Source organism: Crocodylus porosus, unplaced genomic scaffold, assembly GCF_001723895.1.
Source record: "Crocodylus porosus isolate Cpor-Errol unplaced genomic scaffold, CroPor_comp1, whole genome shotgun sequence".
NCBI lineage: Eukaryota > Metazoa > Chordata > Crocodylia > Crocodylidae > Crocodylus > Crocodylus porosus.
This window is the reverse complement of record NW_017728909.1, coordinates 45,322,190-45,333,539: the sequence shown is the minus strand read 5'-3', so window position 1 is coordinate 45,333,539 and position 11,350 is coordinate 45,322,190. Positions and strand designations below refer to the sequence as shown.

The 11,350-nt window shown below is 43.1% G+C and overlaps 2 protein-coding genes and 1 long non-coding RNA gene across 4 annotated transcripts in view; 1 reads left to right on the top strand and 2 right to left on the bottom strand.

Annotated features, from left to right (window-relative positions):
* Positions 1-4,826, bottom strand: part of CDK7 (cyclin dependent kinase 7) — a 23,722-nt gene extending 18,896 nt beyond the window's left edge. The window contains exons 1-5 of the mRNA XM_019532185.1: positions 4,688-4,826; positions 4,527-4,586; positions 4,157-4,190; positions 1,981-2,048; positions 1,577-1,645 (exon numbers count right to left, since the gene is read on the bottom strand). Coding sequence (XP_019387730.1) covers positions 1,577-1,645; positions 1,981-2,048; positions 4,157-4,190; positions 4,527-4,586; positions 4,688-4,747 — 291 coding nt within the window. The 5' untranslated portion in view covers positions 4,748-4,826. The remainder of the gene's footprint in view (positions 1-1,576; positions 1,646-1,980; positions 2,049-4,156; positions 4,191-4,526; positions 4,587-4,687) is intronic.
* A 2,010-nt stretch (positions 4,827-6,836) lies between these two features.
* MRPS36 (mitochondrial ribosomal protein S36) overlaps positions 6,837-11,350 on the bottom strand; it is an 8,700-nt gene continuing 4,186 nt past the window's right edge. The window contains exons 3-4 of one of the 2 annotated variants that reach the window (XM_019532183.1): positions 10,001-10,221; positions 6,837-6,994 (exon numbers count right to left, since the gene is read on the bottom strand). In XM_019532183.1, the coding sequence (XP_019387728.1) occupies positions 6,977-6,994; positions 10,001-10,221 (239 nt within the window). In that variant the 3' untranslated portion in view covers positions 6,837-6,976. The remainder of the gene's footprint in view (positions 6,995-10,000; positions 10,222-11,350) is intronic. The other variant, XM_019532184.1, reaches the window with a different exon arrangement.
* Positions 7,001-11,350, top strand: part of LOC109307986 — a 15,283-nt gene continuing 10,933 nt past the window's right edge. The window contains exons 1-2 of the long non-coding RNA XR_002100427.1: positions 7,001-8,093; positions 8,466-8,471. This is a non-coding gene — a long non-coding RNA (uncharacterized LOC109307986). The remainder of the gene's footprint in view (positions 8,094-8,465; positions 8,472-11,350) is intronic.

Below are 11,350 nucleotides of genomic sequence, written 5' to 3'. Positions count from 1 at the left end.
CTGGCTGCCTGTCATGCAGCCCTCAATGGCTTGCCAAAACTCAGTAAGCGGCCCTCTGCCCAAAATAATTGCCCGCCCCTGCTATAAGGCCTCCATGAGACTAGCCTTTCTACAACACAAATCCCACTTCATGCATACAAATAAGTATGACCATTTCACCGACAGTTCAAACAAACTGGTTCCAGAATCCAAGGGAGATGTAATGAAAAAGAGGCATCTTCCTTCATCTTTTATGAACAACTTTTTGGATACTTTCCGTTGCCTTTTACTAATGTTGTGCATTCCTATACTAACTTCTACCTCCAAAGACATCTGAAAATTCAAGTTACTTTGAGATCTGTAAAATATCAGCTAATTGAAACTGCATTATGTTCCCCTTACATTGCAACAGATCCTCGTCCCACATGGGGCCTCTGGACACTTCCACAGTGCAAGTAAATGCTTTGCCATGCCTTAATTTCCTGTAACAGGTTAGACTTTATTTAAATTAAGAATAATTGATATTTCACAAGTCTCAACGTACTCTTTAGAATCTTGTGACTGCACAGTTACTCTTTACTTGATTACATATAATTCCCATTACAAAACTAGGCAGAGCTTTTGCTGATCAACTAGTTCTGTTTTGATCTTGTGCTCCTCCAGTTTAAGAGCTTCTCTTCCTTTCTGATGTTAAGTGAATGACACAGACTACTTTTCTTTTCATGTTTTACAAGCTATTCCAAGTTCTCAATGCCATTACAAACTGATAAACCATTTAACTTTACAGTAGTGCTTATTTTAGTATGAAAATATGGATGGTCTTTGTAAAAAGAAACCTGATATGCATTCCTGCCTAATACAAGCTGCTTTCAAGAATGAAGTGAAATCTTGCACAAAATATGATAGCAGATCTGTTGGAGATGTACTTGTTTTAGATTCCATTATGGACCAGACATTAACAAGAGAGAGATCTCTCAGTGGTTAGTATACTATCAATATATCTAACAATAAATCAGCTGTGTAAGTCACTGCTTGCCTATCTCCACTAATATTAAAGTGTTGAGTGTCTAATGCAGTGAGGTCCTAGTCTATGTCTGAGGTTCTCAAATATTAAAATGATACATAACACATTTATGTCTTTCTTGAAACTGAGGGGTATTTAAAAGTAAAAACATAATGATCAGTTAACTGCGTGCAGATACACTATGAAACAAATATTCAAGGTATAACTTATGTCAGCTAAGGCAAAGGCAATTTGTATAAAATTCATCCCCTGTAGCGTTAATATAACCTGCCTTGATTAAAAAAAATTCAGGTTGAATTCAAGATACAACCCTGGACACCGATATAATCCTATAATTTTATAATATAAAATTTCATATTATTGTGTGTTGGCCTGATAGTTCAGGCGTAAAACCACCAAAGAATTTTAAAAGGAATCAGAACTTCTGGTAGAAATGATTAGTTGGAATGGTAGAGGTGATATCTTTTATTAAACCTTTTGCCTCTAGACCAATACGGCTGCAACCTGGATACTTAAATAATTTTAAAACATCTTAAGTATTGAGTAAAAATACAGCAGCTAAAGCAACCTTACCTCTAAATCTGTTTCCATGAAATCAAACACCAAACTAATATTGGATTTGTGTCCAAATGCATCAAGAAGCTGGAAAACAACATACACCACCAATAAACATGCGAGTACTTTTAAACTCTGTTTTAATTTTGTACTATTTCATAGCTGTGGGGATTTTCAGGTTGGGGTAGCAGGCTAAACAAACTGGAAAGTAAACATGCTCTGGCAGTTTCAGCACAGTATAAGAAATTACATGTTAGCTTAGCTACCCAACAAAGTTGCTAGGCAACCTGTAGAATAGCAAATATTAAAACGTTAAGAAGCCCCTGTGATCCCAGCAGTAATTCTTACTAGCAAACTACACCTAAAGGATTCAGAGATTATTATAGGACCAGTTCCATAACCAATATTTATTTCATACTTACACCAATAATATTTGGATGGCTTAACTCCTGTAACAGTTTTATTTCCCTGAGGGCTGTTCTGTTGATTCCTAGATTGAAAGAAAGGACAAAGATGGAAGCAAGTCAAACTTAAATTCAGTTTCCTGTTAAGAATCTCCAATTCTGGTTGTTCAATATGCCAACAAATGGTTAAGATTAACTCCCCATTCCTCAAATTGCCTCATAAAGCAAGAAAACAAATAAATTCAGTTTGCTGAATGGTAGTTCAGCATATCACTGCAATTCAAATTGGTTGTTGTACAGAATTAGCTGTTAAGCGCACATCTGTCACAACTACAATTTGGTTCTGTTCCTGCAGGACTATTGTCTCCAGTAAAGCCGATGAGCCAGGTGGCCTATTTACAGGGACAGTCACTCAGTAGAAACTGACCAGGCCAGTGCTCTGCATGGGCCAACTCAGGATGGCAGACACAAGGGATTCAAATTCAATGGGAAGGAATACATTAGCAATCATGGGAAGGATCAAGTCTCCTCACAGGAAATGCAACCAGTCCTGGTTCAGGCCACTTCTGCATCATGGACCTCTCCAGGTGAGATGTGTGCCTCCAGGACATGTTTGCCCCTTATTCTGTTCCATCAGAGGAATGAGTACCAATACCGGTCTCAGATCTCACTACTGAATTCTTGAGAGATGCCTGGCATTCTCTCTCATCAGTCTTGGAGCTGTGCTCAAGCTTGACTTCACATCCTGTATATAAGCGGACGTCTGAGCTGGCTTTACTGCTTGAGATCAATGGCAGTCAGCATAGAAACCAAATGCTGGATCTGCCAGCAGGGAGTCCATGTTGGGAATAACACAGATTTCACTGCTACTGGGCTAACTGGTGCCAATACTGGTGGCTGTGATAAAACACAGTCTTATCTGGCCTTGCTGTATCCAGTACTATTACTGAGTCTGAAGCAACCCATATAGACTGCTGAAGCATATCACACTTAAACTGAGTATTCTTGGGCTTCCAGATCCTTTCAGAGAACAGACAGCAGTTATCCAGAATGCAACCCATACACAGACACAAGAGACACCAGATTAGTCCATCCTTGAAAGCAATCAGCCTGGGGAAGGGCACACTGGGTTTACATTTCCCTCTGAATGTGCAGCAGTTGGCACAAAGTACCTTGGTCTGCTGTAAAAGAGGGATTGCAGGATAGTGCTCAGCATCTCCTTAAGAAACATCCTTCAAAGAAATCTCACCTTTCCAATTTCATTCAAGTCCATTCATGGGCTCTGAAGACGTGTTGGATACCTACTGAATTCTACCTCATGTTCAAGACAACAGATCGGAGCTAAAAAAAGACTGTGTCTGCCTCACCCTTTTAGATCCTTATGTAGGAAGATGAGAAATGCAAGATGTACATTTAACCTGGCTGGACATTGCTGTTCCAAAGAATTAGAAGTTGTGTGCATCTGATATGCACACGTACAGAGGAATCCACATTGGCAACTACTCACAGTAACCTAATTCTACAGTTATCATTCATGAATTTCAAGAGTAGTCAGTAAAAAGAATATACTACACTTGGGGTCATTGGTAATGTTTAGAAGAAAGGGAGAAAGTTTAACAGGACTCCAAGTTGTCTTAAGAGATTTAAAATGTCATTAACACCAATAGCATTGTCTCAAAACATTCGACAGAATTAAGGGCAAAAAACTAAGAGGATCATCATCTTGGGACAACACAAGACACTAAACTGTTCTGTAAATTAGTTTTGTTACTTCCAAGTAACACTATACACCAAAACTGAAAGAAATTCAGTACATTTTTCACAATTTACTTTATGCTAGTGCTGTTTTCATATTGGGTCCAAAAACAAGGAAAAAGATGCATCGATCAGACCTTCCTTTCATGCCCATCATAACAATATCTGGACACTTCAGAGTATGTACGCGAAGATTTCAGTGTTTTTTCTCCCACTGCCTGCATAGGAAACACGCACGTTTTGGTGGTGATTTTATTGTAGGACCCGATAGTCAATGAGGTGAAATTAAATTTGACAATAAAGCTGTTAACAACAACTTTTCCATTTTAAGACCTGTGAAATTAACTCATTGCTCCATAGCAACAAGCATTTTTCATAGCCTTCAGTGCAAAGAAAAAAAGGGCAAGTGATGCTGTAGGACCATACTTGAAGTACTTACCATCTTTAGCTTCTGATCTATGTCCAAGCTTAATCTAAAGAAAGATAGTAAATGCTGTGTTACCTACAACAAGAACCACACACCTCAACAGTTTGACTGAGCAAAGACATTTCTCAAGGAAAAAGCAAGTTTCAGTGCCGTAAAAACCTCAACAGGTACTGTTTTACAATCGCGTTTGCAACTTTTGGTATGTCTGGAAGCAACAGACATCACACAGAAACAACGATTATATTATTCTCTGCAACCAGGTCTACGCTCCAGCCCCGCTGTGTCACGCGGCGCAGGCCGCGGCCGGGCTGGGAGGGGTCAGGGAAGCAGCACAGCCCCGCGAGCAGCCGGGAGGGGGACGGCGGGGGACAACAGGACCCACCTTCTTGATGGCCACGATGCGGCCGCTGCTCTTGTCCCGCGCCTTGTACACGGTGGCGAACTAGGGCGGAAACACAGCGCGGTCGGTCACTCGGGTCCCGCGGGGACGGACGACCGCCCCATCCCGCCCCCGGCCCGGCCCGGCCCGGCCCGCGCGCCCACCTGCCCCTCTCCGAGGAAGTCGAGTTTCTCGTAGCGCTTGGCGCGCGCCCGCGCATCCATCACTGGCTGCAGCGGGAGCCGGAGCGGGGCCGCGCGCAGAGGGGGATTTAAACCGTCGCTGCCGGCGCCGCGCGCCGCTTCCGTTCGCAAACGGAAGTCCTGTCCCCCCCCTCCGAGGGGGCGGTGGAAATAGCGTAGCCCTGCCTTCTAGCAGGTTGCCTGGCAACCGTCGCTAGGCGGCCCCTGGCGCTAGCAAGGCCCAGCGGTGCCGCCGAAGGGACCTCGAAAGATCCTGGAATGGAGCTGAGATCAAAGGGCCCAGCGAGGTGCCTGTCCAGTCTCCCCTTGAAGACTTCCAGGGCTGGGTGTGGGAGCGGGACTACAACTCCCCGGGATGTCTGCTCCGGGTTCGGGCTGCCCTTGCGGTGAAGAAGTTCCTCTGATAACTCTTCAGTGTGCTCCGACCCCTGCTCTGCATCGGCCAAAAAAAGAAGAGTCCCTGAGCAGAGCCCATATATGGGAATAGAGCTGCTTCCTCAGGTGGCCTTGAGCAAATCACTCCACCACCGTCTCTCTCAATTTCCTTTCCTATACACTGGGATTGTGTGTCCTGTGCTAGGGCACCTAATTCACCAATGTGTTTAAAATTTGTTGAGATGCTGCAGGACATGCCCCTCGAGAAAGGGAAAGATTTACTAAAGCTACATTGAAGGTCAGGCTGGAAATAATGCCAATCAAGTAATGTGCTGCAGGATAATGTTCAAGTTTTGTTCTCCTTGTCAGTCTGAGAAAATAGGGATTTATGAAAAATACAGTTTCCTGTAACACTGCATCTTCAAGCAACACCTTGCCTATGAAGTTGAAGGGGGCAGGGGAAATATTGCTTTAAGTATTAAGGCAGACTTGCTTGCAAAAATGTGTATTTCCAAAGAAGACCCCGATCCCTGCACATGGATATAGATGGCAGTAAGACATATTCTAAAATGCACTGCTTTGTCTGCCATCTCTATTCAAGCACTCACTAGTTCATTGTTTTTAACATGGATCAGTTTGACAAATAAAGCAGCGCGCTGTATCAGATAATCTAGAACTAACAGACCTGGACCTGTTGACTATCCCCAAATGCAATCTTGAGAGCACAGATGGGAAGGTGCATATGGGGGTGGAACTTTTAATTGCCACACAGTTTTAGCATCCTCTGAAGAATACACTGAACCTAGTTTTCAGTCAGGTTAACAGTGTTAAGTGAGACCTGCTTTCTGAACAAGCAAATATCAAAGTGTGGAAGAGGTGCCATCTGCTGTTCCTACTGTAGTTATTTTAAATTGGCCAGAGGCCTTAACAGCTATAGCGGTTATTTATTTAACCTCCCTTTTAACTAGGTAATGGTCTTGAGCAAACAAGGAGAAAAACCAGACCACTCTTGTCATCTTCAATGGATTTGTCAAATATATTTGACAACTCTTACATCTGTAGGGCAATGACTGCTGTTGTTCCCCTGAATCACCATGGCAAGTTAGGTTTGTGTAACAAGATTGTGTAGTTTTAGTACCAAGTTAGACAAGGATGTGTATAGGACATTTGGATGCAGGCAGGGGGGTGGACCAGGGGTCTCTTCCTGCCCTACTTTTCTATGATGCTTCTTGAAACCAACCCCATTAGCACCACGATGTACTTGACCTCTGGTTTCTAACTTCCCTAAAATATAGTCTCAATGATAATTTTCTCCAAAAAGAATGGGCAGAAAAGTTTAGAATTGGTTCTAAACATCATTAATTAACAAATGTTACTCCAGCAATAAGCTGACAATCTCCTAATTCTGTTCCCACCTCATGGAGCAGCTACCAAAACAGCTGAGCACAAGACTCAAAGCTCATTTTCCATTGCCATTACTCAGAAGTAAGAACATTAAGATTTGAACATTATTAATAGAAAATGCAGCCCTGCTCAATTTCCTCAGCAGGAAAGATTCTGAAGCTGGATCGCCATCTGTGGAACAGCTACTAAAAAAACCAACTATTGCTGAGCAGGAAAGTAGAATGGCTCATCAGAAAAAAATGCATTGGAATCATGTAAGTATATGAAGTGTAGTCACACAGTCTTTAACACAAACTGGCCCAAACACAGATTAGCAGACAGAGTCTGAAGCATCAATCTTGTCACCCCTCATAAGGAGTCTTTATTAAAGCTATTAACATATAACTGTTTATAACAAATTGCAAAAGGAAGAGCCTTTACTGTGAATATAATTCATTCTTCAATGGAGGTGAAGAGACATATCTTCTATGCTTACTCTGGACCTCCACGCTGTAAAAGCAAAAGTGGACAATTACAAACTTTATACTAAAGGAAAGAAGCAGACATATACAGAGCTGAGTTTTATTACTGGGTGGGGAGATATTTTAATTCAAACTTATTATAAAAGAAATAAAAGATAAGATAATGCCAAAGGAAGACAGAAAATGTCTACATCTCGACTTTTATAAAAGCTATAGTTTTCATATTAAAATGTTTCTCCATAATTTGATGAACAGCAAAAATGAACCCACTGTATCCTAGTGAATAAGAATTTGAAAAGTTATTTTACTTGTCCAAATTCAGAAGTACAAAATACTAAAGTCAAATTATTTAATACTCTGCTGTACTGATGTTGGCTCTATTACAACTTACTATGTCTCCCTGTTAGAAATTTAAGTAGAGACGTATCAGGAAGCCTCCTACTTAAAATTAGTTCCATCACTCTTATTTCTATATAAGAAATGCAATAACTTCTTCATTGGTATTTTTACTTTTCAAATGCCTGTCTTAACAAGCCTAAAGAAATGAAATTCTTTTATGGTGCAGACTGCAGTAAAACTGAAACATTTTAACACCTTTAAAAGGTCCAGCTGTACAAATGCACATGCCTTCTTCAATATTCCAAATGTGACTATGAATTAGATACTATTTTGAAACACTTCATTGCCGTTTAGTAAACATGACAGGGGACCCCTGGGTCCTCCAGCATCTCTCAGTGCTCCATTTTTTGCCTCCACACACAAACATAGGGAGTGGGAGGGAGAGCAGGTAACTACAGCAGGCCACCACTGGAGCTACACTCGGAAGCAGGCAAGATCTCGCATTCCCTTGGCCGCTGTTGCCTCCTCCCAGTACCAGGAGCAGCACCACCCAGAGTGTTCAGGTTCAATGTGCTTGAGGTGTTCCTGGAGCCCCATCTACTTCCAGCACTGAAACCAAAAAACTGCTAGTGTCCACTCCTGTAAAGTCCTGCATAGCAACCAAGCTGGCCAGGAAGTTGCTACCTAGTTAAAACCGAGAAAGCAACTACAAATTTTATCTATGCATAAACACTGACAGTACAGGGAGGATGTGCAGAAATACAGTGTGATAAGAAAGGTAAGTATGAGTGAGTAATTTGGGAGTACTCTGGCTGGGAAGTCTTACAGAGATCACATGCATGTCCAGGATACTTTTTGAAACATTTTGAAGTCTGTAACACTTGGAAACCTTTCAACTGTTATTTCTGTCTCCCTCTAGCTTTTAGTATTTTTGTTGTCTGGTAAACTTCTCATGTGTGAATCTGGTAACAGTACTCAAAACTAAACAAAATAGCATGTACATTGGTAGTTCCTAGCCAAGTTATTTTCTGCCTCAAAATGACATAGGAATAACTTGGTTTCATGAACTAAGGTAGGCTGGGACGTTGTGACTTGGCAAGTCACAATCTCTTTGTGTCCATGTACACTGAGCTACCAGTTACGGTGACTACCTACCCAAGTTGTGTGTTATGAGCAGGGATCTGGGTTTTCTGTTTCCTATGGAAAACGGGAGAAAACCACGGATTCCCAGTTCTTATTGGAGAAAACACGGATTTCTCTTTTTAGCAGAGAAATCCGCAGATTCTCTGCTTTTGCAAAGAGCTGTTGCAGGCTAGCACAGCTCCAGCCTGCAGAAGCCAATTGCAAAAAGGGCAGGAAACCTCCAGCCCTGGCTGAAGGGTGAGGGCAGAGCCTGAGTCTGAGGCAGCCAAGGCCGGGCTCAGGTGCACACTCATCTTTCGCCCCTGGAGCACAGAGGGAAGTGGGGCTGTGGGGCAGGGCTGTGGAAGATAGTTTGGGGGTTGCGGGAGTGGGGGTTGCTGCCAGCCCCAGACAGTTCATCACAGCTGGGAGCAGGGCTGCAGGCAAGTGATACAGGGAGTAGTGTGGTGGTGCCCTCCACGTGCAGGCCACACACATGCCACCTGGCCAGCTGCCCAGGGGAAAGGAAGATGGAGGCTGGCATTCGGCCGGAGCACAGCTCCATGGCCAATGCTGCAGCCATGGCGAGGGCTGGGGGCGTGGGCGTGGGCTTGCATGCAGCGCTACCACTTACCTGGAGGTCCATTATGGTGGTAATGGCTGCTGCCTCCAAAACCTCCTGCTGCCGCTTCAGAGCTCTGCCCAGAGCTGTGCAGACCCCAAGCCCCACTTACCTCTAGAATCTAGGGGCGAAGGGCATGGCTCTGTGGTGGCAGTAACTGCTTGTAAAACTCCCCCAACCTGCATGCAGATGCCCACTGTAGAGCTGTGCAGCTGGTTGTGGGGCATGCTGCTGAACGCAAGCCCCCCCATTTCACCCCCCGGCTGGGCGGCACATATATGGCCTGCACACGGTGGTTGCCACTGCACTGCTGCTGCCGCACCCTGTTCCACATGTCCACAAAGCCATTCAGGTGGCTGTGGGATGGTAGTACAGGGCACAGTGGCACAGTTGCAGTGGCAGCCTCCAAGTGTGAACCTCCTGTCAGGCCAGCTGGCATGTGTGTTACCCACAGAACGGCACCCCTGCCCTCACCCCCTGGCCCTACTTCTGGGAGTGGGCACAAGGACACACTCCCCCATTTCTTGATCTACTCCCCCAGCACCTTCCCTTTTCCCTGCCCTGACCCCGCCCCCCCTCCACTTACCTGCTAGGGTGGGTATCAGTGTCTGTGTCTGCATGTCTGTGGGTCTGAAGGACTGTTGCGAGGGGCATCAGGAGGACTGTTGAGGCTGTGGAGGGGAGTGCAGGGCACCAGTAGCACTGAGAGGGGCTGTAGGGGGCCTTTAATTTTTATCATGGATTTTGGGTTTTTAATCAGAGAAAACCAGGATCCCTGGTTATGAGGACACTAGAGTTTGCCTCAATTGCATGCTGAACTTGCAAAGTTAACTGAAAAATTAACACAAGTGAAAAAGCAAAGGAATTCATCATGTTTTTCTCAAATTGTGGCTACCCATCATCTTGAAAAATTCTGCAAACAAAATAAATAACAACAAATATCAAACTTACTTGGATAAATTCCATCTCTTCATCTGACATTGTTTTCCTCCTGTACTTCTGAGGTAATGTTCTTACTAATTCTGAAGTGTCTGGCACATCTTGTACTCTACTAATAGGTGAAATATTTTCAAGAGCTGGTTGTTTGCTTCCTACGGACAGTGGTACTGCTGAACCATGGAGTGGTGGCACTCTTCCTTGTAGAGTTTCCTGTACTGAAATAAAGATTTTAAATCTGTTTATATATACAGAAAAAATGGACACCTTAAATAGACCTAAGTATATAATTATTTAACGTTTCAGCCAGTAAAAGCGCTTATTGGTTACGTCAGCTTAGCTCTTATCTCCACTATAAAGATACTTACCCAAACTGAGATTTTTTTTTGGCACAGTGACTTGTATTTTTAATGGGAAGGATTAATACAGCAATGAGAACATCAAAACAACTAAAAGAAAGCACAATTTAAATGGTGTTGCAGCAGAATCTAGGCTAACACAGTTTCACTGGGTTGCAGTGCTTTTACATCAAGAGCATTTTTAGTAACTCCAATATAATAATGTTCATATGATTCCACACGTGACCATTTTTGCCTGCACGTATCAATGACTCCCTGAGGTAATTTACAGTCTATGTCAGAGGAAATAGGATTGGGTGAAGAAAGGGATAAGGAGCTTGTAGAAGGATATGCTGTGAAAGATAAGATGCAACCAATTAAAGACCCAAATATTAGAAAACGGATAAATATTAATTTCACACACAGTTTGTAGCTAATATAAAGAATGAACGCCACAGTGAGGAGGAGCTCAGCCACTTAATGCCGACTAAAGTAAATGAGCTTTAAGGGACAGAAATCTTTGAAATGCAGGAAATAAGAAAATTGTTCCAGAGACAGAAGACAGATGGAAGAGATGCGGAATAATTGTAGGAGGGGACAGAGACACCTTCAAAGCTAGATCATAGAATCATGAGGCTGAAAGGGACCTCAAGAGCTACCTGGTTCAAACTCCTGTATGAATGCATGATGTACTATTTTTTAACTATCCTTGTCCAATGCTTATCCAGCCTTCTCTTGGAAAACCTACAATAAAAGGAGATGCTACGACTTCCCTGGGCAATCTATTCCATTGACTTACTATTCCAACAGCAAGGGAGTTTTTCCTGAAAAACTCTAGTCTAAGCTAAACCTGTTTTGCTGCATTTTAAAACCCTTTGTGGGAGCTCGATGCCGAATTATATAGGACTGAATTAAGCACAGGCTCAGACCTGTTCAATTTAAAACTTTTATTGTTTCACAAAGTCATAAACTAAAGGAGGTCTGTTGGTTCACGAGGTTCCCAAATCAAGTCCTTGCTCTCTAACAC